The sequence below is a fragment of the Pan paniscus genome, chromosome 6 (genome assembly GCF_029289425.2).
Source record: "Pan paniscus chromosome 6, NHGRI_mPanPan1-v2.0_pri, whole genome shotgun sequence".
Classification (NCBI taxonomy): Eukaryota; Metazoa; Chordata; class Mammalia; order Primates; family Hominidae; genus Pan; species Pan paniscus.
In genome coordinates this window covers 174789905-174817338 of record NC_073255.2, presented here as the reverse complement: position 1 = coordinate 174817338, position 27434 = coordinate 174789905, and the positions used below count along the sequence as shown (strand labels likewise).

Genomic DNA, 27434 nt, shown 5'->3' with positions numbered 1-27434 from the left:
CACTAGATGCCATCTTGGAAACTGGCTACTACATGGGGTATAAGCAGGATTAGACTTTGTCAAAAGCAGAAATGCTTCACGGATAAATGTTTGTATTCCTACATTAAGGAAGATGTACAGATGGTTCCTGACTTATGACTTATGATTTCCTGACTTTATGATGGTGTGAAAGAGATATGCATTCAGTAGAAGCTGTACTTTGAGTTTTGAATTTTGATCTTTTCCCGGGCTAGCAATACGCAATATGGTATTCTCTCCTGGTGCAAGGGAGCCATAGCTCCCAGTCAGCCACACAATCATGACAGTAAATAACTAGTACTGTGTTGCCAGATGATTTGGTCCAACTGTAGGCTAATATAAGTGTTCTGAGCACATCTAGGGTAGGCTAGGCTAAGCTATAATGTTTGATAGGTTAGGTATAGTAGATGCATTTTTGACTGATGATATTTTCAATTTATGATGGGTTTATGTGGATGTAATCCCATTGTACATTGAGTGACAGATTAAAAAAATAAGAAAGGTCTTTAAAAATGGAAAGAGCAATCTATGGAAAGAATGTGATGAAGGGGATACTAGGCTGGAAAAGAAAAACCAAGAACCTAAGAGAAAAATGAGAAAACTATTATATAAGGAAGGTGTGTGCCCATAAACTAGAGCTTCTATTTAAGCATTAAAATAATCTCAAAAGCTGGGCGTGGTGGCTCATGCCTTAAATCTCAGCACTTTGAGAGACTCAGGAGAGAGGATTGCTTGAGCCCAGGAGTTTGAGGCCAGCCCAGGCAACAAAGTGAGATCTTGCCTCTACAAAAAATTTAAAAATTAGCCGGGTGTGGTGGTGCACATCTGTGGTCCAAGCTACACAGGAGGTTGAGGCAGGAGAACTGTTTGAGCCCAGGAGGTGGAGGCTGCAGTGAACTGAGACCGTGCCACTGCACTCTAGCCTGGGTAACTGAGTGAGACTCTGTCTCAAAAAAAAAAAAAAAAAAAAAAAAAATTCTCAAAAGACCCCAGAAGATAGGACCAGACAAATGCAATAGTTTATATGATAAACTGCTGCTTTAAAGACAACATAGAGTTCAAAGACATTTGTCTCCACCCGCCAAAAAATACTTGCCAAGGAAACAACACAATAGCTAATACCTGAATGTGCCATTGTAAGAAACTTCTAGAGCTAACTGGCAAAGACCTACTTTTATATTTAAGATAGGTAAACTATATTTTTAAGGGCTTTTTTTTTTGGAATTAAAAAGGAGGAAGAAGAATCACAGTGTTGGGGGGAATTCCTTTAGAACAGGCCATCTCTTCCCTATTCTAGGAGGCAGGCCTGGTGCTCTGGCCCTGGCTCACCTTTCCGGCCTTTCCCACCCCTCCCTGCCAAGCACCTCTGCTGCAGCCACACTGGCCTCCCCAGCAGTCACGTGAACACCAGCTTCCCCCGAAATCTCATTTCCTTTAGGAAGAACTTCCCTGATCAGCACGTAAAATAGCATCGATCTTGACGCATCCTGTTTTCCTGCTTTTATTTTTCTTTATAGCAAATTCCACTTTCTGAATTTAAATGTTTATTTCTTTGTTTATTGCCTGACTCCTCTGAGATAAAAGCTCTATGAATTCAAGGACTGGGCTCACTTCTGTAGGACCTGGAAAAGCATGCCATTGACTCTTATCAAGCAGATGAAAGAAAAACATACAATAAGTGAAGTCCATAAAAAATAGAAGAACCCAACAGAAAATGGGCGAAAAAGGTGAAGAACAATGACAATTTCCTAGAGCTGCACTAATATAAATGTATGTGCATGAGGAATATTTGTATTTTTGTATAATATGTAATCCATTTAAAAAATTCCGAGAGATTCAAATGAACTAAAGTACTTGAAAATGTTTAAGTCCCCCGCGCAACAACTCTCGCGCCCCCTGTCGGCGCGCTGGCTAATTTCTGAGGATTCTCAGCAAGAGGACTGAACTCACCCTCCCTCTTTTACAAAATGTATTCTTGTCGCTATTTCATTGGCTGTACCTTTCAGACGCCCCTTTCACATTAGTCAAGCCTCCAGTCCATCACTTCCGGATCCAAGCCCTCTATTGGTCAGCTGTAGGCGACAGCCGACAGCGGGCCGCGCTCAGGCAGGAGGAGTTCCTCGGTGACGTCACAGACACTCCCCGGCTACATTCCAAGGCGTGGGCGGAGACTTCCCGCGGCCTCTGCCTTTGGGGGCGGGACAAAGCCGAGAATGAGACTTCTGATTGGGTCTGCTAGGCAAGGCGGATATCCAATTGGTCAAGCCTTGGAGGGAGGTGGGGCCGCAGCTGGGTCCTGGAGCAGAGCCGAGGAGCCCTGGGGTGTCTCAAAGTTTGTGTCTGGAGCCGTAGCTGCAAGTGGGCTTGCGACTAAGGGATTTTCCTGGGATGAGAGCGGGTCTTCTGCCTTCATTTTGGATGCACATCCCGCTTTAGCCCCGGCAGCCTTTGGTCCGGCTCGTGTCCCTGGGGATTCTCGGATCTCCGAGGACACCGGACGGGAGCGCTTGGCCATCCTCTCTCCGTCAGAGGAGCAGACGTTTGCTTTCCAAGTGCAAAACTACAGACACGCGCGCGCACGCACGCACGCACACGCGGAGAGAGAGGAACCTTGCCGGTCCGAGGCAGCTCTGCGCGTCCCCTCCTGCGCTTAGCATCCTCGGCCCAGCGCGGCCCGCACCGCCATGGAGGTGCTGGAGAGCGGGGAGCAGGGCGTGCTGCAGTGGGACCGCAAGCTGAGCGAGCTGTCAGAGCCCGGGGACGGCGAGGCCCTCATGTACCACACGGTGAGGACCCGGCGGGCGGAGCAGGAGGGCTTTCAAAGCGGGCAAGTGTTGTCACGCGAGGAGCAGCTGGAGTCCTGGGACCCGGGAAGGCAGAGTTTGGGGCAGGGCACGGTCAGAATCAAGAGGTCCTGGGCGAGGTGTACTTTAATGTCTGAGCAGATGAAGGCGGGCAGCTGGCCCCTTTACATTTCTCATGAGAGTAATGCCACTTTGTATTCCTTTAACAATTCATGCTTTTTTCCCTGAGGCTTTTTCCATCTGTAATATCATTTGCTGTTGTTAACAGTACTGTAATGCGGGAGAGGGAGTGTGTGTTTTGAGAATAACATGCCTCCGCCTAGTTTGCTATTGATTTTTTTTTGAGGTTTTCAAAAACTGGACAAGATTAAGTAGCATTTCCTTTTCATCTGTCTCGTATTCTCTTTCCCTCTCTCCCTCCCTTCCTCTTCTTTCATATTTATATTTAAAAAAGTACACGCGTGTGTGTGTGTGTGTGTGTGTGTGTGTGTTGAAAGGGCTCCTCTACGTTTAGGAGAAAGGCGGCTTTATTTGCTTTCTTAAACTGTACGACCAAGGAGTCTCCTTCCTCCCTCTTCGGAGGAAAAACCAGCAGAGGAGTATGGAAAATCTGAGACAGTTGCATATTTAAGGAAGGCTCTGGGGAAGGTGGGACAGCTCACCAGTTGCTTGTTCAGTCTTATACTAATGCCTCGGAGATCTCTTTGGGGATTAAGCTGTCCCAGAGCACGCACATTTCTTTTAAAGTTTTTAATGTCAACTTTTTGGTATTAAGTTTGCAAAATGAAATTTTGTTTTCAATAGCCAGCACTGATCATAGGACTTTATGCAAGATCTCTTTGTTTGATTCTTATCCATGCAGACGTTTGTAATGGGGGTGGGGCTGGGGTGAGGGGGGACACTAATGAGAAAACCACTGGAGGCTTGGCTGCTTCCCCTTCACGCTTTTTTAATGGGGTCAGTACCAAGATATTTGAAACTTTCGCAAAATGGCCTGCAGGCTCCACCTCTTTGGCCTTTGACTCTGGCTGACGTTATTTTGAGACAAGGAATGAGGGCCTCCCTGCTGATTCCCACCGAAGTATTTGTGGTGGCTGAGAGTGGCTTGTTTTAAAAAAATGCAGAGTGCAGGGCTGAGAGGGAGTGGTAGTTCATGCTGGGGCAAAAGCCAGATGTTCAGTGTGATCTTCTGGGCTTTGCTTGCTGAGCTTGTCATGGGGACACTATGTGGGCAGCACGGAGGTTGGGGTACCAGATGTGCTTCCTGTCCTCAGTGAAGAACTTGGAGTATGTTGTTCCTCAAATATCTTTTGATGAATGGGTGCTCCAGGAGTTTCTACTGACAGGCTACATTTTATCCATATGCAGAGGGGCAGCCCTTCTCTTTTGTTCTTGAAGTATTCTTTCGCTGTGACAGTGTCTCATCCAGCAGCTGCAATGCCACAGCTAGGGGGTTGTCTTTCAGCTGGTGGGATGAATTACGCACAGGCATCTACCTTGCTGTTCTTTGGCCCTGTAGCTTGCATTTGTGAGTTCACAGGGAAAGGTGCGAGATGCTACCCGTGACTGTGGCGTTCACTCTGGGAAGAACTGCTTGGACTGGCTCTAACTAACACCTTATGCACACTTTCAGGGAGTAGAGGCCTTACATTTGCTTTGATATTAACAGCCCAGTTTTTCTGTCATTGTGATAAAGCAGGAATGTGTGATTATTTTTCTTTTATTTCTATTTTTAAAAAATGCTTATTATGTCCTCCACTTAGGTACATGTCTGTTGTGAACAGCTCATTCCTGTAAAATGCTGCTCATCATTGCTGCAAGTCAGTGCAACAAACTGTGCATATGAATTACTGTTGAAAGAGGTATTGGTTTAGCAGCACAGATGATTGGGTTATATTTCTCTCAAACTAAGGGACGTTTGGGAGAGGTGGGGAGATCATTTTCCCATCTGTTTCCTGAACTCTGTTAGATATCCAGGGGCAGAGCTGTTTGTTACTCTAGCTGAATCTTTATGTAGAAAAAGGATGGCCTGATTATTCATTCAGTCAGAGAGATATTTGTTCTTTCGATTAATATTTGTGGAATATATAAAGCACTTGGAAACATGAGTGAACAGAAGCAGACAAAAATCCCTGACTTCTAGAAGCTTATATTCGTGTGTGTGTGTGTGTGTGTGTGTGTGTGTGTGTGTGTAGGGGAACATAAACAATAAACATTATAAAGAAGTGATTATGTTGGATGAAATAAGTGCTATGGAAAACGTATAAGTAGAACAAGGTGAGGGGGATAGAGAATACAAGGTGGAAGAAGAGCAAACTATGGGATTGAACTGAGTGATCAGAGCAAGCTTCCCATAGAAAATGGATCTGAACAAAGATTGGAAGGAGGTAAGAGTGTTAGCTCAGCAGGATGAAGAACTAGAGCAAAGGCCTAAGGTAGGTGTGCATTTTCATGAGACTGTGTTAATATCATGTATTTCAGATTACTCATTTTGGTGAGTTATTTGTCTTATAAACTCTGGGTGCTTCTGAGACACCGGTGCCTGTTTTTGGAATGATTTCATAAAACTTTCCAAGTTGAAGAGAGCCTGAGGGGAGGGTGAGGTGCAAATATGAGTTGTGAGGGTGGTAAGAGATGATGACAGCTACCATCTATTGAGTGTTTATCTTCCGAAAGGCAGGGCTGACCACATGGCCTGCCACCCATGCAGTGCCACGGGGTCCACACTTGGTTTGATGCTGTGCTGTCACCATCTTGAAAATCTTAATTCTTTTTGAACTGGGGACCTTACATTTTCATTTTGCACTGGGTTTCACAAATTACGTAGCTGGTCCTGCTGAAAGACATTGTGTCTAGTGCTTTACAAATATTATGCCATTTAACCCTTGTAATGACCCAGTGAAATGAGCCATTTTTATTACTTTTATTTTACATATAAGAAAAATGAGTTTAAGCTTCGTGAGTTTAAGCCACTTGGCTCAGTTCCCACAGCTATTTAGTGATAGAACCAGGATTCAAACCCATGTTTGCCTGCCTGCAAGTACTTGCCTATCAGGCTGTCTGAGTGAAGAATCCTGACTTAAAGAGAAGGAACTGAATAAGAGGTTGGGAGAGAGTGATTGGAATATAGGAACTGCTGAGCCTGAAAGCAGCTAATGTTTAAATGAGGCTGACAGTGGCAGCCACCAAACCTTCCTAGTGAGATCACTTTTGTTGCTCTTACTAGGGATTTAGTTACTACATGCATGATTGCTAATGCTCTGTTTTAGCAAACCTGTCACATACTTGATTTAAACAATTTAGAATGTTCAAGTTACCCAAGGCTGAGATTATGATGTTTCTCAGGAGCCTTCTGTTAACCATTAGGAGCAATGTTTTTTTTCATTTGGTTAGTTATGAAGACATCTTGGTCTACAAGGACAAAGGCAGACAGGTTCAAAGTCTACAAAATAATGAAGCATATGGATAGGGCAAAGATGGACTGATCATTAGATCCTGAATTGCTAAAGCTCTGGGCTTCCTCTTGAAGCTTAAAAAATTGTTTCCATACAGATGATGAAATGTTATTTTAATTCAGTGAGTACTGATTTTAGGAAAGCTGTTGCTTCAAGATGGAATACAGGCTAAAATTGGTTCAGAAAAGATGGCAGATCTAAAAATCAGGAGAATATCTCTTGGGGTTCGGTACCACCGTGAGAAGAAACCTTGCCTCTTTCCCCAAACCTGCCTGTATGTTGGACATTTCTGCCATTTGTATTGTATTCCTATAAGATTCTCTGAAAATTACTTTCTGGGAATTGTCTGTGCTTTTGTAATTTCTATTTTATTTTATTTTATTTTATTTTATTTTTGAGATGGGTCTTGTTCTGACACCCAGACTAGAGTGCAGTTGCTCAATCATGGCTCACTGCAGGCTTAACCTTCCAGGCTCAAGTGATCCTCCCACCTCAGCCTCCAGAGTAGCTGGGAGTATCAGTGTGTGCCACCATGCCTGGCTAATTTTTTTTTTTCTTTTTTTTGGTAGAAACGGGATCTCAGTATGTTGCCCAGGCTGGTCTCCAACTCCTGGGTTTAAGGGACCCTCTTGCCTTGGCCTCCCAAAGTGCTGGGATTACAGGTGTGAGCCACTGTGCTCAGCCCCCTTTTGCAATTTAAAGAGCAAAATAATTATAAATTTTAAAATGTATTTTATATATGTATAAACTGTATCTGGAAGGATGCTCAAGAAGTGGATAATTTTTGGGAAAGCGGCTTGGGGAAGTGGAAGTCAAGAGATGAAGGGAAGCATGTCTACACACTATACCTGTTGGTACGATTCAGATTTTTACCTCCTCACTATGTCTAGAAAATGGAAGAAATACAACTTGTAGGCACCATGTAAAACTGGACTAGAGGTAATTTTCAACCAAGTGTTCTTGGGGGAAAAAGGGAGCTTCAGTACTATATAGAAACTCAACACCACTCAAGGTCAGTGGAGGCGTTGGATGAAGAACAGGGGAAGTGGGAAGGCCCTGTGGAAAGAGGCTTTAGCGGGAGAGGTTGGCAGGTGGTTTGCCTATGATAAACATCAAGATCTTGATAATGTTCTCCTTTCTTCTATCTCAGTTTAGCCATCTGGAAAATAAAACAATTTTTGCAATTTTCGCCATGATTATATCCTTTTAAAAAAGTGTATAATAAAAACTAAGTCTTTGTGAAAGTAACAACAGAAGTTCTGCTTGTTTAAAATGCAGAATTCCTATAAAGCCAAGTTATTTGTAAAATCATTTGGTGGTTATGCTACTACAGTTTTATATCTGGTTGGTTCTTCAAGTGAAACCACTGGTCCCAGACAGTGGTAGGTAGGGAGTTGGGGGAATATTCGACCTGCCTGGTGTCCAGATGGAAAGGCCATCTGGCTTCCATGTCTTACTGAGTGCTGAAAAGGAGTTGGCTGATCTCACAGACTGTGTGGTTTCCTGTTCCTCCCGCCTGGCCCGGAGAGTGATATGATTTCAATGCGATATTGAAGCTTTTGGTTTGATGTTCCACTTTGGAGTTAACTCCTAGGGTTGGCCCCAGGCCAGGTTCTGAAGGGGCACCCGGGTCCTCATTGGCTGAGAATGTTATTACTTATGGTCACATGACCTCCACAAGCTGAATGAATGTAATGAGTTCTAACGGGAGACAGAATTGGGAAGTAAGTATAATTTTTCCCTTTCAACATTCTCACCCCTTTTGTGTTCCCCTCCTTTCTTAGACATCAAGTGTTCACTGTAATGTTCTCTTTCCAATTTCATCCCTTCAAATTTTGCTGTCAGGAAAGATTTGATAAGCTTACACTAGAAATTTTAGTGTTAGTAAGATTTAACATGTTACCCCTAAATGGGCATTTATATTTAACAATAATTACTTCAGGTCAAAAGGGTGAATCTCCACTTGGAGAACCTAGGGCGATAGCCAGGTAGTAGTGGGTGAATATTTGGGGAATGGGAGAGGAACCCTCACTGCCCTCCATTATTTCATAATGTGGCTCTTATTCATAAGGCAGCCTTGTTTATATGTTGCTAATTTGCCTATGATCTAAAGGATTTCCCTTGGCTTAGCAAAAAATCTTTGACGGATTATTTTATTGTCTCTGAAATTGTTCTCATGATAGTAACATTGGTTGGGAGGTGGTAGACATAGGCACAGTCCTGAAAGATGAGAGGGCAGTACAGAGTTTTATATTTGCCCTCCTTCTCGAATGATCCCTGAGTTATGATGTTCATGGGAAACAGGGATCTCTGATGTGACATTGCTTTTGCAGGAGTTATAAGATATAGCATCTAGATTAATAATTGAATTAATTACAGTGCTTGCAGCTAGAAGTAACTGAAAATGGATTCAGATCGGCTCATACAGTAAGTAAATTATCTCATGTTGCAAGAGGTTGTGAAATAGAGCCCCTGGCCGGGCGCGGTGGCTGACGCCTGTAATCCCAGCACTTTGGGGGGCCAAGGCAGGTGGATCACAAGGTCAGGAGTTCAAGAGCAGCCTGGCCGAGATGGTGAAACCCTGTCTCTACTAAAAATACAAAAATTAGCCGGGCGTGGTGGCGGGCGCCTGTAATCCCAGCTACTTGGGAGGCTGAGGCAGGAGAATCCCTTGAACCTGGGGGGTGGAGGTTGCAGTGAGCCAAGATCATGCCACTGCACTCCAGCCTTGGTGACAGAGTGAGATTCTGTCTCAAAAAAAAAAAAAAAAAAAGAAAAGAAAAAAAAAGAAATAGAGCTCCTTGTTTGGCTGATTCAGCAGTTCCTCAGTGGACCTTGGTTCTGCCCATGTGCAGCTTTCATCCTCAGGTTGGATGTGTGATGGACATAGGAGTTACAGGTGTTACATTCAAAATGACAACATCCAGAGGAAGAAGAGAAGTTGTCTCTTTCTTGTGTCCCTTTTTTAGAATGGAAGAAACTTTTCTTAGTAGCCCACTAGCTGATTTTTCTTAAAGCTTTATTGGTAAGGATTGGGTCATATGACCATTCTTAAGCCAATGGCTGGAAAGGAGAATGGGATTTATATTATCAGCTTAGATTAATCATATGGGGATGGAGACTCAACCAGCATGACCATTGGGATCATTAGTAAAACAGTCTGAGTTAACAATTCTTTCCTTAGTCAAAAGGTATGTTTCTTTTCTCATGAACATGGGCTAGCAACTAGAAAATTTAAAATTCACAGTAATTTGCCCTGGGTGCAAAACAGTAAACCCAAGTGCTGTGCCACTCGCAGAGTTCTTTTGTTTTTTGTTTTTAAATAGAGACAGTGTCTCCTTATGTTGCCTAGGCTGGTCTTGAACCCCTGGGCTCAAGGGATCCTCTGCCTCGGCCTCCCAAAGTGCTAGGATTACAGGCATGAGCTATCACGTCCGGCCCAGCAAAGTTCTAAGAATATTATTTAGCTGTGCTACCAATGCCCAGTGAAAGAAGACCATAGATGTAGAAATAGCCTCTTGAAAGTGCAGGGAAAGGCTAGGGAGGGGTGGGAGCCAGGAGGAGATTACGGCTATGTCTTGACTCACTAACTAGGAGATGTAGAATTAACTGTATTATCTGGACTCTTGGCGTCAGAGTAGAATGCCAGGGCTGAAGGTAGCTAGCTGAGCCTGTAATCATGCTTACCATGCAGGACAAGAATGATTTGTTCTGTTTGGGATCGACAGCAGGTGGAAAGCTAAATGCCATTTTTCAAAGAAGCTATTTTTCCAGTTGCATATGGCTGTTCAAATATTGATGAGGCCACATGTGCCTGTCTGCAGCTAAAACTGCCGGCCTTAGCCTGACGTGGCTCTACGCTGTCTGGTGACTCTCTTGGGGTAAATAGCCTTAAGCCTTAGCTGGGCATTTGGTAGGATTGAGGCCTATGGTTGCAGGGCATCTGAATTGTCCAAATGAGTGATCTTATGAGTGAGGGAGTGCTGCCCTTGTTTTCTGCCCCTGTGGAATCAGGATGGAAAGGAAATGATGAGACCCACTGTCTCTGGATCAACCTTGAGCCTATTTCTCCTTTTCCCTGCTCAGTAGATGCTCTCTGGTCTTTCTAAATGAAGTGTTAAGGGATCTTGATTTTTCCTTGAATCGAATTGTATAGGTTATTCATGAGGCACATGGGAGAAGATGGGCCATTTTATCTATGGGGAATGTAAGACATAGAGCAGTAGAGAGATTTGCTCAGCACAAGTTCCTTGAGGACAGGAGACATGACTGTCTCTTCTATACCCTCATGGTCCTTAGTCAAGTGCAGGATGCCCAGAGAATTGTAAGTGCTTGATGCATAGTTAAGTAGAGTGAGGCAGTCCTGGAAAATGGATGGGTGGCTTTGGCCTGTTTTTATATATTTTTAAAACTCTGGGCAAGACGTGGTAGCCCATGCTTGTAATCCCAGCGCTTTCAGAGGCTGAGGCAGGAGGATCGCTTGAGCCCAGGAGGTTGAGTTTACAGTGAGCTGTGATCACGCCTCTACACTCCGGACTGGGCAACAGAGTGAGACCCTGTCTCAAAATAAATAAATAAATGAGCAAACAAATAAACTCTGGATTCTTGTAAACGGTTTTGCAAATGTGAAAATTCAGTATAATAGTGACTTGGGTAATTCAGTGTTGATATCTTTTCTTGTTTTGATTAGAGAACAAGGTGGGCGTGGGGTGATTGAAACAGTCCCTGTTTCCAGTGGGAGTGGAGTTGATGGCATGGTGGAAAGGGTGGGCTCTCAAGGCAGGCCATTTTGATGTTGAGGGACACAGGCTCTCTGGTGACCTTGGGTACATTACTTCACCTATTTGGATTTCAGTTTCTTTGCAAGTCACTGCCTGATCCATAATAGAAGTACTTTTCCAACCTATCCCCTAAGTCAAATGTCTTCTCTTTGAGAACGAGGTGTCCCAACCTTAGGAGTCTGACATCATTCAGAAAGTGGAGAGAGCCTGTCATTATTCTCTCTCATGCATCTTTATTTCCTCTCCTCTCCAGCTCCTACATTGTGCTGTAAACACAGGCCTCTGCCTTGAACACATGTTTGCCAGATGCTCCCTCTTACTCATTTCTTTTCTCTTGTTTACTGCCAGGTTTTCTCAAGTGCGTGGTCACCAGCCATGGCCTCCATTTCCTTAGTCTCTACCCTGTATCCTCTGCCCCCTGGGTCCTACTGCTCAGCCTCTCCCTGGCTGCTAAATCCAATAGTCTTTTCTCTGTCCTTACCTGCAGGGCCTCATGGGACTATTTGGCAATACTGACCCACAGGATTGTCTCATAACTCGTTTTTGCTTTGGCTTCCATGACACTCTGGCAAGCTTAGTTCTTCCTCCTTTTCTGGCTTCCATACCACCTATTAAATGTGAGTGTTTTGGTACTTGGCCTTCTCTTCTCTCTGTATGTTCCCCTGGGCTCTGCTATAAACTTCAGTGCATCTGGTTCTCAGTTTTTTATACTTGTTATTTGTCTTTTGACGAAAAGCAGATCTTTGGAGTTTGACTCAAGCCTGCTAGGTCCACCTGAGCAGCAGAACAGCTCTGGCTGGGTAACCCTTGAATTTTCATGTGTTTCTTGATGTGTTTCAAAGAAGAGCTGGGATGTTGATCCTTCTTATCGCTGCACCCATTTATCTCAGGGAATGTTTAGTGACTCAGCTCTCTTGCAGTGTAAACCCAAGAGGAGCTCATGGGTCATTCCTGGGATTCAGCTGCTTCTACAGTCCGTGTCACTCATTAGAGGCAAGCTGTGTTTTGCCTAGACTTTTGCTTGTACTTTGGCTTGGGAAACCCTCTGTGGCATCCTGTGGGGGTAGGTCTAATCTTTTCGACTGTGTGGAAGGTCAATTCAAAAGTGAGACGTAACTTCTTAGATCACGTACCATATTTTCCTCTTGTGTGTACAGCTGCTCTGGGGCTCAGCTACGGTTACCTCATGTTGAATTGCCTGCTTTTGAGTTGCTGTATTCTGGTGTAGGTGTAATCTGTTTATTTGAACTTTACTGATATTACGAAGAGCTTTGGGGTTTTTTTTTAAAGAACTGAGATGGGTTATTCTGAACCATTCATATTTTAATGCCCAATTCTTGTTAGAATTATTAACAGTAGTTCTTGGAAGAGAGTTTTTCTTTGGAGGATAAAGCTTTTTTTTTTTTTTTTTTTTTTAAGGCAGAGTCTTGCTCTGTTGCCCAGGCTGGAGGGCTGGAGTACAATGCTGTGATCTTGGCTCACTGCAACCTCCATGTCCCAGGATCAAGCGATTCTTGTGCCTCAGCCTCCCGAGTAGCTGGGATTACAGGTGCCCACCACCATGCCTGGCTAATTTTTTGTATTTTTAGTAGAGACAGAGTTTCGCTGTGTTGGCCAGGCTGGTCTCAAACTCCTAGCCTCAAGTGATCCACCTGCCTTGGCCTCCCAAAATGCTGGGATTACAGGGATGAGCCACTGTGCTCGGCCGTGCCTTTTGATCTATAAACTCATCACAGTACAATTTACTTCACGTCTTTAGTGATCAGTTTGTAAATTCTACATTTTTATTACATGATCTCAAAATCCCAGTGGTATTACATGTGTTATGCCCCTACCACTGAAGAATCTTTTAAAAATAAGCTATTTAAGGCCAGGCGCGGTGGCTCACGCCTGTAATCCCAGCACTTTGGGAGGCTGAGATGGGTGGATCACGAGGTCAGGAGATCGAGACCATCCTGGCTAACACGGTGAAATCCCGTCTCTACTAAAAATAAAAAAAATTAGCCAGGTGTGGTGGTGGGTGCCTGTAGTCCCAGCTACTCGGGAGGCTGAGGCAGGAGAATAGCATGAACCCGGGAGGCGGAGCTTGCATTGAGCCGAGATCATGCCACTGCACTCCAGCCTGGGCGATGGAGCAAGACTCCGTCTCCAAAAAGAAGAAAAAAAAAAAAAGCTATGTAAAACAATGACAGCCACGACGACAGCCGCACCAGCAGCATTCAGTCGATTGTGTATTTCATTTGGGCAATTCAACTGGCAGGTGTAGTTTTGCGTTTTGTAGTCTCTGTTTTCTGACTTAAAACTTTGTTTAAGTGAAACCCAGACAAAATAAAGAATGGAAAAACAGAGACACAGAGGTAGGAAACATTTTTTTAACATTAGAAAAAAAAGTCCCTTCAGACTCCTTGGCAAATAAGAGGAGTCTGGGGAAAAAAAAATCTGCAAACAATTTCCTAGTTGTCTGAGTGGAAAATCCTGGTTTTTCACATTTCATATCTTGGAAATGTCTGAATAGTTTTTGTTTAAAGGGAAATTCCTTTTGGCTGAGAAAGAGCTTGCAGGATTCAAACTGATAGGGTGATGTTTTTAGAAAACTTGGAGGAAATAGGATTTGTGATGAAAATGCTTTCTCAGTGGCCAATTGTGTTAAACCGAAATTTAAATCCAAGGTTACCAGTCATAGAGTTTTAAAGGTTCAGCCATTAACTCCTTCCTTCCCCTCGCATCCTGTCTGCGTGCATCCTGGGGAAACCTCTCACATAGCTGGTCCTTCCTCCAATTCGAGGAACTTAACAAGCTGCTTGTCTAAGCATGTGCCTGTTCTAGGCAGGGGATAAACATTCTTGACCTGTGGCTTTCCAAGTAGAGTAGGAAGGAAGATGCGTCATTAAATTATAAGTCATTAAATGCCTGATACATGTTTTGCATGAGAGCTGTGTTCGAAGTATTTCTGTAGCAAAGCGGATGGAATGACAAATCTGAAGGGGGTGAAGAGTTGGGGAACACTTCATGGAGGAGCAAGTGATATTTGCAATGGGTGCTGAAGTATACATAGGAGTTCACCAGGCAGTGGGAACAGCAACTACAGAATAGGAACGTGGAAAAAGTCATGACTGATCCTGGGAATCCCAAGTCATTTTATGTAGTTTGAGAGTAGGGTGCTCTATGGGGAGTCTTGGGAGATACCACAAGATCATGAGAGGTTTGTGTGCTTGGCAAATGACTTGGACATTCTTTTGTAAGCGGGAAGGTGGGAGGCTTTTAGCAAGAGAGACCAGACAGGAGCAGAAATGTATTTTAGAAAGGATGGACTGGACGGCAGAATTGATAGTGACAAGTTGATCTTCTGGCTGGCTATTTCATCCGTGGAGTAGAATAAGATGCCATGAGGGCCTGAACCCAACAGGGAGGAGTAGATGAATTCAAGAGAGGATAGGGGAGGTTAGACTGGAGATGTGATTACAGGGCATGAGGGCTATGGGAGACTTCTTGTTTTCTGGCTTGGAAGGCTGAGTTGACGGTGTTGCCGTTGACCTTGAATGGGAATATTTGGAGGGAGGATGAGTTTGGCAGGGAAGATAATGAGTTCACTTTCAGGCACAGTAATTCTAATGTACTTGCAGAACATTCACAGGAGCGACACGTAAAGGGCATTTGGAGACTTGGGTCTGGAGTTCTGGAGAAAGGTCTGGACTGGAGATGTAGATTTGGGTGTTAGGATCCTGGTGAGGGATTAGTGAAGCCAATAATCCATATAAGATAGTCCAGAAAGGTTAGAGTGAGAGGGAGGAGTGTGAGAGAAGGGCTGAGTGTGGAGCCCTGGGGGCACCGGAAGGATTGGCCAGGGAGAAGACCCTACAGATAGAACCCAGAAAGAATCATCAAAAAAAAAAAAAAAAAAAAAAAAAAACTGGAGAAAAGCCAGGAAAATTCCATCATAGGCTCCAAAATAGGGGAGAGTCGCTACAGAGTGGTCAGTACAAATAAGGGTTGAGTGTGCTATTCAGCTGACCGCCGAGTCCCCTGAGGACTTACTAGCATGTTAGCTCAGGGTGGTGTCTGTGTCTCTGTAGCCACAGGTCTTCTCTGTAGCAGACCTGTGTGCATGGGATGTGGCATTCTGCTGGGAAGGAGAGGCCTGGTTTCCAGGCGAGAGCACGAACTGCAGAAGGCCAGGAACTCAGAGTAAATGGACAAAGTGTAGAACACAGTGCTGCCTCTTTTGATTTTTTTGGAACAAGATTAATATCAGTCCTCAAAATTGGCATTGGAGACCATCACTGGTTCATTGGTGCTTGTGTAGTTTTATGAGGGTCCTTTCTTTCTCTCTTTCTTTTCTTTTTTCTTTCTTTATTTTCCTTCCCTCCCTCCCTCCCTTCCTTCCTTTTCTTCCTTCCTTCCTTCCTTCTGTCTCTCTTTCTCTTCCTTTCTTGCTATGTTGCCCAGGCTGATCTTGAACTCCTGAGCTCAAGCCATCCTGCCCCCTCCACCTCTCAAAGTGCTGGGATTGCAGGCATGAGCCACTGAGCCTGGCCTCTGAGGGTCCTTTCATCATTCTTCTCTCCAGATAAGTCCATCTATCTCTGGATGTCCTTCCCATCGGCTGGATGGAGTTTGTGCATGTGTCTGTTTTGTGACTGTGTCATTTGCAGTTCTTAGTTCTGGGGCTTTGCAAAAGGATAGCCTTTGTACTCATTAACCTGTTCAAGAGTGTTGGGATTCACCACATGACTCCAAGGTGTGTGAGTCTTTTCCTCTCTTTATTCTTCTGACTCTTCCACTAAGGAAGTATCAGGTGGATCCACTGAATGCCGAAGATGAGTTTGATCACAGAGGCATCAACAATATTCAAGTGGTAGAAACATAGAAACAAGCCCTAATTGCTTCCATTTTTGTATGACATAATAATAAGGACAGGTGAGGACAAATGGCTTTGTAATAAGAATATGAGCCTGCAGAAGGAACATTAAGTAAATAATTGTAGCTTCAAAGAAAATGAGCAGCTGCTGGCAATGCCCAGGTTTCAGGACCCGCAAAGGCACTCTGGCCAGACACATCCCTGCTCCCCTCTTGTGCCTCCCACGTGCCGTGGCTGGATTCTGGGTTCTGCCCTTGCTCTCTGTTTCACTGAATCTCTGTTCCTGTCATGGCCCTCAGGCCTCTCAGGGACATGAGGAACAGGGGTGGGAGGAGGAAGCCCTTCAGCTGGGCCTGAGGTCGGGCATGTGAGTACTGAGGACAGAGGTGGGTGCAGAGGAAGGAGAATTCTGCCTCAGACTGCACAGGGAGGAAAGGGCCACCCTTCACAGCCCAGAGCAGAGCAGGCTCTTTGAAGGAGACACAGAGTTTAGGATTCACTCCACAGTTTAGCTGTGTGGTGAATTAAATGGGTTTCTGAGGCCTGACTGGGAAACAGATGACTTTTTATCACATTATGTCAGTAAGAAAATGTCTTGTGAGTTTGAACCACCCGTGTTACAAACTTTTAAAAAAGGTAGAGAAAGGTGTGGTGGCTTACGTCTATAGTCCCAGCTACTTGCAGGAGGCCGGGGTGGGAGGATCGCCTGAGCCCAGGAGGTTGAGGCTGCAGTGAGCCATGATTGTGCCACTGTGCACCACTCTGGGCAACAGAGCCAGATCCTGTCTCTCCAAAAACAGAAAGCATTTTAGAGCAGTTTTATGTTCACAGCAAAATTGAGCAGAAATACAAAAAGCTCCCGTGTATCTCTTGTCCCCCCAACACACAAAACCTGTCCCACCATCAGCATCCTGCTATTACAGACTTTTGGCATATGGAGTCATAAGCTGGGGTCACCTGTGGCAGCTTTTGATTTAAACTTAATTTTTAGAGATTAGTCACAGATAAGCCTCCCTTTGTAGTCCAGCAAGAAGCCAGATTGGCCACAAAAGCCTTGAACACCGAAGACTGTATCCTGTTTTTTGTTTTTTGTTTTTTTTTTTGCTACTGAAAACTTATTCAAACGACTAGGCACAGACCTATAGATTTCAGTACCATTAAAAAGTCAAACTATGGTGCGGCATTTCCCTCCCTCTTTCCAGTTACAGATGCCTTAAGCAGTAGATGTTATCCTTTGGAAAGAGATGGGATCCAGTGAGGAAAGAGTATATATTTTTTGTAACCAAAGAACCTGACTCTGATCTTTGTAGTTTTGACTTTTTACTTCCTACCCCCGAATGGTATTCATTTCTGAGGCACTGCCAGGAATTGTTTTTCTGGTTCCACTCTGGGTTTGCAAGCTTTCTCTCCAGGCTCTCCTGCAGCCCAAGACCCATGTTGGAGCCGCTGGGAGAGCTGGGGCAGTGGGCTGAGGAGGCCAAGGCCCAAACCAGCTCCAGGCGAACAGCTGCAGCACAGCTGTGATGTTACCTGCATGGTGCAGTGGGGTCGCCCTTGGGCTTGGGGCATCATGTTCTAAGGCAGTCTTCACAGACACGTTTTCTTGTGTGCTAAGAGAGGGGCAGAAACGTAGCTGCCAAAAAACCATTTGGTTTCTCAGCTGTGTTTACAAGCTGAGGAACATGAGGTACGTCGAAACCCAGTGTTTCCTTTTGACTGAAATACAGACTTCTAGGAGGACACTGAAATGAGGGTGGGATGGCTGGGTAGATGGAGCATGAGGAAGTTTCAGCTTCTTATTCCCATCCTCCCAGTTTTGGTGTGGGATTCTGAATGTCCTCTTGTCTGCAGATTGCTCAACCACTGGAAAAGGCAGTTGGTAGGAGGAGCAGGGATTTTGCAGTCAGCACAACTTCATAGCCCTTATCACCACTGGCAAATGATTTCTTTAGTATCCCCGAGCCCTGCTGACATGGCAGTCATGGAAAATGATGATATCTGCATGGTGCTTTGTGTCAAAGTAATGGATGAGCCTAATCATAGTGGGTGGAATCCATCTCAGGGGTGCAGTCGCTCCAGCCTCTGCTGCCAACTTGCCCTCCTTCCCAGTCCCATGGAGCTGGGGCACTCCCTGGCATACCTGTTGGGAAGCCCTGATAAGTGTGCTTGTCTGTTTTCTCGTCTAACAAAATGGAAACACCATGAAAGCAGAGACTTTCTTTTATTCACTGCTGTTTATCTCCAGCTAACAGAACAGTGCTGTGCACATGGTAGGTGTCCAGTAAAATGTTTGGTGAATGAATGGATGAACAAATGAATGAGTCTAGGCTTACAATCTGGTTCTGGCTCTCCCTACTGTGAGCACCTTTCTGAGACTGTTTCACAAGGCCATGGTGGAGGAAGATAAATGACATAAGTAAAGTGTCACTATGTCTGGTTTGTGGCCACTAGATGGGGGATATTAGGTTCCTTTCTTCTATTTTTTTTTTTCTCCAATAGTTTCTGAGAGGCCTAGGAAGAAAATTTTTGCTGCATTCTGAACTCATGGATAAAATGAGTAAATAGAATAAGACCTCTGAATGGTGGCCTAATTGTGAAAGGCATTTAGGGAAAAAGACCTGAAATATTTCTTCAATTCTTACCTGAATCCTCTTAGGTTCAATGCCTGGTATTGATTTGCATGACTGAATTAACACTTCAAATTTTCAGGCACCTGCTTCTGAGGAACTGAAATGTTTTTGTCAGTTTTGAGGGGGTGGGTTGGCAGCAGGTGTTAGCACTCTTTAAGTTACAAGAGGGAAGACAAGAAGGGGACGGCTTGTTCCATGTCCCTGTCATTTCCTGAAACACCATCTATCACTGGACACTGAGGTCACTTACATTATTTTTTCCTAATGAAAATAGTTTTTCTGGGGCTGATTGTGACCTGTTTAGGGGTCTGTTAACAGCAGGAAGGTGAGTAAGGGACAGCAGGATGGCACTGAGCAGTCCTGGTAGGGCTACTGCCTGCAGTGTCAGGGACAAGCTGAAGCGCTCTCCATCCGCGAGGCCTGGGGCTTCCTGGCAGAGCACCTTTGGAATGCTGTCCATACACTGCAGCAAAGGCATTTAAGCCACGTTCTTCCTCCGACCCCTGGCCTGAACTGTGTCTAGCCTTGGCTGTTCCCAAGCAGTTGATGTACATATTGTTGAGCGAGAGAACCTCTCTGAATCCTGCTTTCTTGGGAATCAGGTTCTAAGTTGCTCTCCTGTGCCTTCCTTTTATCTGGACCAACTAGCATTTTATCAAACAGAGGTTATATGTAGATTCTGGCGTGTGAATGGGCCCCCTTCCCCCTTTCCATAATGTCTTATTATTGCTTTGGCAATTTCAGTAGGTCTTTGAAGAGGGAGCTGACTGAAAACTGTGCCCAAATCTCAATGTCTCTTGGAAGTTAAGTTACACATTTTTATTTTAAGTAAAAGCAAAAGAAAACAAAACCCCCAGCTCCCCACAAAACTCATTGCTGATAATGGAGTTCAATGAGAAAGGAAGAAAATGTTAGCTATTGAGGCTGACAAGCTTTAATGAGCTACCTGTTGGTTCTTCTCTATTGGGCTACGTTACTGTAAAAGAGTTTGCAATTTGGGAGACTTTGAGACCTTTGATCTTTCATGAAACGCGGACTCCTTTCATGGAGAAGTTTGTTCTTTGGTATTTGCCAACTGAAAGAAAAATATCCTGGTAGGTAGATTTTTTATTCCCCCATAGCTTTTTTGAGGAACTATTACTCGACCCAAGTTTGCTTTTAGAAAAACCAAACAAAAAGCTGCAGGAGCAACAAAATAAGAAGAATAAAAGTATGAAGATGACAAGCTTATCTGTCACTTGGCTTGAGCATTTGGTAATTTAAACATGTAAGGGCCTATTTATCTCATGAACCAAGCAGTCCTGAGCTAGGCCCTCCAGGGCTAGTGTAGTGCTTGATCAGGGCCAACGGGGCCCCTCCCGTGAGGCTGTTTGTCACCTTTGTCCTCATGACTACAAGATGACTGCTTCACTTCCAGCGTAACATCAGCCTCACTGGTGGAAGAAAGTGGCGGGGCAAAGCAGAAAGGGTAGTACCTATATTAGGACAAGCCAGGGCTTTCTCTGAGGCCTCCAGCAGATTTCCCGTTAGGTTTCACTGGCCATCCCTAGCTGCAAAAGAGGCCAGGAAGGTGTGAGTGTGTTAGCTTAATACTTGCCACCCTGAATAAAATTGATGTCTGATAGTAAGGAAGACGGGTAGGATGGATATTGAGTGGTCAAGCAGCAGTGTCCACCACATCCCAAAATAACATTTTCCCAAATTTGTAGAATCCAAGGTCTGGTCGGGACCTGTGAGATGGCTGAGAATGACGCCTGCATCTCACAGATAAGGGAGCTACTTTATTTCCTTCTACTTCTGTTCAGCCAAAAACCTCAGTGGCACTTTTTGGCACTTCTGGGTGTGGCTGCTCATCCCCTGATCCCCAAACTGTGCCTGGAATGTGAGTGGGCTGAGAAGTTCCTTCACTGGAGAGCAGAGTGGCAGGGAGCGGGCAGTGTGCGGATGGGAATCAAAAGGTCCGATTGTGCTTTCTCAGGAAAAGCAGCCGGCCAACAATAATGACTGGGCCGCCCCTGAGTGCAGAACCTGGAATCCAGCCTTCTGGAATGAAAAAGCCATGCAAGACTCAGTCCCTGCCCTTGAGGAGTGAAGGCCTAGTAGGGCGGACAGAACAACCACAGGGGAGAGGTAAAACAGAGAGGTATGCGAACAATGAAGAAAGGCCATAGCAGACGGAGTGGCCAGGCCGGGAAGGTGGCTTGGAGGAGTTGACTTTGACCAGGGATTTATAAAGGTCTGTTATTTGGCGGCTCACAATGGTGTGTAAAAATACTAAGTGAGAGTCAGCAGCTTTGCCTGGTTGGAGCAATTTAACAACACCTGCCTGAAGCCTGCTGTGTTTTCTTTAGAAGAACAGCCTGAGTCAACAGTGCTTATGGACTCCTTGATGGATGCAGAGGGAGTATTAAGTTAGCCAGTTTTATTGGAACATGTCTAAAAGACCACTAGCTCTGTACCAGCGTTTCCTCTGAAGTTTCAATCTCCGTCCTCTCTTCCCTTCCCCACTGCCTGGTAGCTCTGATGTTGCATTTCTGCCCTTGCTTCTCTTGTTTAAGATTCCTTCTTCGAGGGCCCAGCCAGTCTCCTCAGTACTGGGGCTGTGTGGTAGATAGTCCTCTGGAAGGCATTCACCACCTTGTCATAGGGCCATGTGGTTGGTGGAGGGGGCAGAAATAAGGAGACTAGTGTTTCAGAGGCTCTTATGGCACACATGGGAACAGGTAGACTGTATTTTGGCATTGAGAGTATCTGGGTGTATTAGTCTGCTCAGGCTGATATAACAAAATGCTACAGATGGGTGACTTAAACAACAGGTATTTATTTCTTATAGTTCTGGAGACTGGGAAGTCTAGGATCAAGGTGCTGGCTAATTCTGTTCCTGGTTAGGGCTCTCTTCCTGGCTTGCAGACGGCCATCTTCTCACTATGTCCTCCTGTGGTAGAGACAGCATCTTCTTTCTTCCTTTTTGCTATGTCCTCTTCCAATGAAGATGCTAATCCCATCATGAGGGCACCATCCTTTCAGCCCATTTAACCCTCAGGCCCAGTCTCCAGATACTGTCACATTGGAGGTTAGGGCTTCAGCATATGAATTTGCAGGTGTATTAGTCCGTTCTCATGCTGCTGATAAAGACATACCCAGGACTGGGTAATTTATAAAGGAAAGAGGTTTAATTGACTCACAGTTCCACATGGCTGGGGAGGCCTCACAATCTTGGTGGAAGGTGAAAGGCACATCTTACATGGTGGCAGGCAAGAGAGAGCTTGTGCAAGGGAACTTCTCTTTATAAAACCATCAGATCTTGTGAGACTTATTCACTATCACGAGAACGATACAGGAAAGACCCACCCCCATGATTCAATGACTTCCCACTGCGTCCCTCCCATGACACATGGGAACTGTGGGAGCTACAATTCAAGATGAGATTTGGGTGGGGACACAGCCAAATCACATCAGCAGGGAACACAATTCAACCCCATAGCACTGGGGATTCACTAGAGTTTCATAAGGTTCCCAAGGACTCATGGTGGTGACCAGAGCAGTGTGTTTTCTACTGAAAGAAACCTGTGGGAGTTGAAAACCTACAGACTGAAGGTTCTTAAGCTGAGTTTATGGCCTCAAGAGGGTCTGGGAACTTCTGGAAATGCTCTTCAGGGCATCGTATGTGCAGTGCATATGTGTGTCTTTCATCACATTTTCAAAAGGTTTGCTGACCTAACAGTGGTAAAAGCTAATGTCCCAGAGACTGTACCTCTAAAGTAGAAGCTGAGAAGGAACAGGTCTGTGCACACTGGTGTCCACCACCAGCAGACCCCCCACCTCATTGTGCAGCCCCATCCCCCTGGAGCATTCCAGAGAAGCTCTGCTCCCTCTTGCTGCTGGGCACTAATTAGACCCTGACTGCTGGCAGGTGAGCTTACTGCCCAAGAACTAAAGAGAGAGAGCTCTTCCCCCAAAAGCTGCCCTGTGCCTCTGTACTCGAAACCTAACCCTTTGTTGACTTCTTTTACTTTTTATTTTTGGAGCAAACTCTATTTTTGGAGAATACATGAAACGAGTGGCTGTCTTACATCATAAACCAGAAAAACCACTGTGCTTATTAAAGGCATTTCAGAGTATTCTCAAGATTCGGACTCAAAGCAGACAATAGTAGAAGCTGGCTTTTCTGCCTCTAAATGGAGGGCTCTGGCCCCCACATTCATTCATCCCTCCTTGAGCTAAACCACTGCCTGCCTGGCTAACTGATCTCAAGAGCAAGGCTGGGACTCATGGGTATATATTTTTGGTCTGTGACTTTTTTCCTAGTTAATTTCTGTGGGGTCTGGACTGTTTTCTAGCCCCATACTTATTATTTTTTCTTGTTCTCTACTTCCTGGTGCTCCCACATGACTAATCCTTCTCTACACCCATGTTGAATTTTATTTGACCTCATTTGATATGTTTTCTCTAAGTCACTTCAGTCCTTTTTAAAACTTGGTAAACATGAATCCATTTTAAAAGCACAGGCCCTCATAGAATCTGGGTTTATCCTCAGGCTAGGTCACTGCTACCCCTGACCAGTCCCCAAAGAATGCTGGAGGCCTTTGCCATGCTCCACCTTCCTATTCTCCACCCAGGCTCCCTTTTCCTCCTCTCCTTTCTCTCCTTCTCTTTCCCTTTTTGTCTCCTTTGCTCTCCTGTTTCTTTCATTCACGCAGGCCTTCCCCTCCTCCTCTGGGCTTTAACTCTGCCGGTTTTCCTAGAGCTTTGCTCAGTCCTGACAGGTGTGAGGACCTGAACTCAGGGCTTGGGATATTATCTCAGGTTCTCCTGCTTTATTGCAAGGACTCGGGGTCCTCAGCAGATCTTGGCATTCTGGAGGGTGTCACATTATTGGTGTGCATCATCGTTAAGGGTCTTTGGAGGGGATTTCTGTCTGGCATTTGGAAATTGCAGAATTGACTTTCTAAATGTATGGAGTAGCTGGCGACAAAGGGGGGTCACATTGTGGAGGAACAGGGGCCAGTGCATCAATAAAGAGCAGGAGAGGCAAAGAGAGGAGCTGGTCACTCTTAGAAATTAATGAGGAATTTTGTTGATGGCCAGTGGAAAATTGTTTCCTAGTTTGCCTTTCCCAACTCCTCCCTCTCAGTTGAAATCCTGAGGACCTTCAGCCTATAGCTCTAGCAGCTTTGGAGCCTGTATGGAGAAATCCCATGTCATGTATTTTAGGAGCCTGGGCCACTGGTTGGGGAAGTCTGAAAGTAGGCCTGATTTTTACAGGTGTCTGCAATGCTTGGGGTAAGCCCTGGGCACCAGCAAGTCTTCTCTTCCCCTTTCTCTGGTTGTGTTTGTCTAGGCCTGGGGTTGCCCCCCACCAGTTTGGAACCTTTTTAACTGAGCCTGTGGTCACTTGCGCAACTCAGCCTGGGTGACCACTCTCCTGAGCTGCCCCAGGCCAGGCGAACCCACTGGAACGATGAAGCTCCTGCTCTGCCCATCCCCACGGTCTAGAGCAAAGAGTCTCAGTCTTGGCTACACATCACACTTACCTGGGAGCTTAAACAACTTTGATGCCTGGGTCCCAGCCCAAGAGATTCTGATTTAATTGGTTCTGGGATGAGGCCTGGGCATCAGGCATTTTAAAAGCTCTCCCAGTGCTTCCAAAGTGAAACCAAGGTGAGAACTACTGGCTTGGAGTATGACTACTCAAAGCATGGTCCATGGTCTGGCAACATTCATCTCCTGGGAGTTTGTCACAAATTCAGAATCTCAGGCCCTACTCTAGACTTTCTGAATTATAATCTGAAGATCCCCAGATGATCCATGTGCATGTAAAATTTGAGAACTGCTGGCTAGAATATTCTGCTGCCTCCTGTGAGGCTGATTGGACTCACCCATCATCCGCATGCACCAGGTACTGATGCCAGATCAAGCTAGATGGAGCCCAAGAAACTGATGTGGCCTCCCCCGGATCCCTTCTTGGGGATCTGTTCTACATCTGAGTTAGGCTCCCTGCTGTCTCCATTTCTGACTGATCCCTTTTATACCTGTCCACTCAGAAGTCCCAGCATGTCTCAAGGCCAGAGATTGAAAGAGCCAGGCAGTGTTCTTTGTTGTTGTTGTTGTTGTTGTTGTTGTTTTTGAGACGGAGTCTCGCTCTGTCGCCCAGGCCGGAGTGCAGTGGCGCGATCTCGGCTCACCGCAAGCTCCGCCTCTCGGGTTCACGCCATTCTCCTGCCTCAGCCTCCCGAGTAGCTGGGACTACAGGCTCCTGCCACCACGCCCGGCTAATTTTTTTGTATTTTTAGTAGAGGTGGGGTTTCACCATGTTAGCCAGGATGGTCTCGATCTCCTGACCTCGTGATCCGCCCACCTCAGCCTCCCAAAGTGCTGGGATTAAGGTGTAAGCCACCGCGCCCGGCCGGCAGCATTCTTATATTAAACTAAGGACTGGTAGGACCAGTTGCAGCCTGTGCTTTTTGATGTCTTGGCCTGATGACCCACCCTTGCTGTGCTTTATTTGGTCAGCCTGGCAGAGCCTGCCATCCTGACCCTGGAGGGTAGGAACAGGAAAATCAGGCTAAAAGGAAAAGTTTCATGAAAGAAAATGGGTAAAATATGCTAGAGCTGTGATCAGTTAGAACAGAGATGACAGGCACAAAGCACTCGTATTCTTCCCTCACTGTGTGTCCTGAACATGCTTGTTTTTCAACACAGATCTTGCCCCTACTGAGCTCAGACTTGATGCTAGTTCCTCTGTCAGCAGGGCACACCAGGCAGATATGGTCAATTACTTAAGATGCAACTATTTTGAAATTTCTTTTTCCCAGAGTAGCATCATTTACTGCTCTCGTTGTGAGTCTTGAGTTTTGTCACACAGCTTCCAAGTTCTCAGATCACATCTCTGAGATGCCATCAGACCTTCGCCTCATCCCACCATGCATGGGGCCACTCTCTAGGCCCTCACAGGCAGTTGGTGAAATGAGTGTGTGTTTCTCCTTGAGGTTTTCATCCACGGCTCTCTTCCACAGATGTTTCCTGAGCCGCACTCTGTGCCCAGTGCTGCAGTGGGCTAGGAGTTGGAAGAACACAAACTTTGTGGGGACTCAGCTGCCTGCCTCAGCTGCGTCACTACTGCCCTAGTCAGGACAGCCCCCCTTCCTCTCATTCACCCTGGGGGAATGACAGCACACTGAGTCACTCAGCTTCATGACCCCTGTGTCACTGCCTGACCAGTGTCTTACGTTCTTTTCCCACTCACCATTATTTGAAAACGATATGACATGACTTCCTAACCTTTACATCGTACCGGGCCTGCCATTGCCACCTTCCAGAACCACCTGCCATCTCGGTTGATTTGAGCTCAGGAGTCAGGCACATGAAGGAGTGAAGCTGGTCAGAGACATCATAGGGAGGAGGAGGGACGGAGGGGATAGGAAAGTTCAGGACCTGCTTAAAGGAAGCAGCTGCCACTTAGCTCCAACAGACCCTTACCATATAGGAATTTGGACCCAGTGTTTTCAGCTGTTCTGACTTCAAAAGATGTTAGAAATACAGATTTTATATGTGTGTAAAATCTCTTGCTTTATATATAGACAGATAATCTCTAGAGAGATATATAGAGAGTTATCTCTCTAGAGAGATATATAGAGAGTTATCTCTCTATAGAGAGTATATCTCTGTAAAGTTGTCCAGAAGTCAGGATAGTTGCATTTTTGGGCTCCTTGTGCTCCATGGTGTCTGATTTGTTTTTATTTATCTTGGTCTCTCTGCTTCATTTGTAAGGTGAAATGATAATACCTATTGATTTCACAAAGCTGATATGATGACTAAGATTGTGAGGAATCTCTTCAGAAAAGGCTAATTGTAAGGCATCAAGTTTGAATTGTAAGGCACTTTTGGAAACTGCTTCTACCTTCCTCCCCTCCCCTCCCCTCCCCTCCGCTCCCCTCCCCTCCGCTCCCCTCCCCTCCCCTCCCCTCATTTTCCTTTCCTTTCCTTTTTTCTTTTCTTTTCTTTCTTAGTCTCACTTTCTTGCCCAGGCTGGAGTGCAGTGGCATGATCTCAGTTCACCGCAACCTCCACCTCCCAGGTTCAAGCAGTTCTCATGCCTCAGCCTCCCCAGTAACTGGAACTACAGGTGTGCGCCCCCACACTCAGCTAATATTTCTGTTTTTAGTAGAATCAGGGTTTCATCATATTGACCAGGCTGGCCTCGAACTCCTGACTTCAAGTGATCCGCCCACCTCAGCCTCCCAAAGTGCTGGGCGTACAGGCATGAGCCACCACGCCCAGCCCTACATTTCTTTTTAAACAAAACAAGATTTGTGGTTACATATGGTTATCTATCTGTCTATCTATCTATCTATCTGTCATTTATTGCCTTCAAAATGAAATTAATTTTCAAGGTTTTTTGGAAATGGCTACTAATGATGTAGTTAGATGCCCAGTGGGTTATACCAAGATTCTTTGCTGAGTCACTATTTGTCATTCCTTTTTCCCAACCCTTGTAAGTATTAACTGTCCCCACAGTCTTATTTTATAATCGTTGTGTTGTTGCATAACCATTTCACTTGTGTGCTTTGGGTCTCTTAGAGGACAGACGTGGAGATGCTGCTTACCGGTAGCTTCTGCCACCTCGGCACTTTGGTTTTGGACTGTCTGGACTAGAAAATCTAGGCAGGGTTTATTGCTAATCCCACTTTCTTCCTTTTGCTGGATTTTGAGAAGCCCTGCAACCCCATTTCCATGCAGACTTCCACTGTGGTTGGGAGTCAGAATAACGGGGGAGGAACCTGGGAAGGATGGTGGGAGGTGCAGGGGCAGGGGCCGTGTTTAAGTGTGGAAGCTCAGGGGGTGTCTGTCTTTAGACCTGAATTTCCCCTTCTGCAGCCTCATTTCTA

The 27434-nt window shown here is 45.4% G+C and overlaps 1 protein-coding gene across 2 annotated transcripts in view; it reads left to right on the top strand.

Annotated features, from left to right (window-relative positions):
* The first annotated feature begins 417 nt into the window (after positions 1 to 417).
* The window catches only part of CREB3L2 (cAMP responsive element binding protein 3 like 2), a 128555-nt gene continuing 101538 nt past the window's right edge, over positions 418 to 27434 (top strand). Inside the window, exon 1 of one of the 2 annotated variants that reach the window (XM_003813426.4) lies at positions 418 to 2804. In XM_003813426.4, the coding sequence (XP_003813474.1) occupies positions 2703 to 2804 (102 nt within the window). In that variant the 5' untranslated portion in view covers positions 418 to 2702. The remainder of the gene's footprint in view (positions 2805 to 27434) is intronic. The other variant, XM_008965985.4, reaches the window with a different exon arrangement.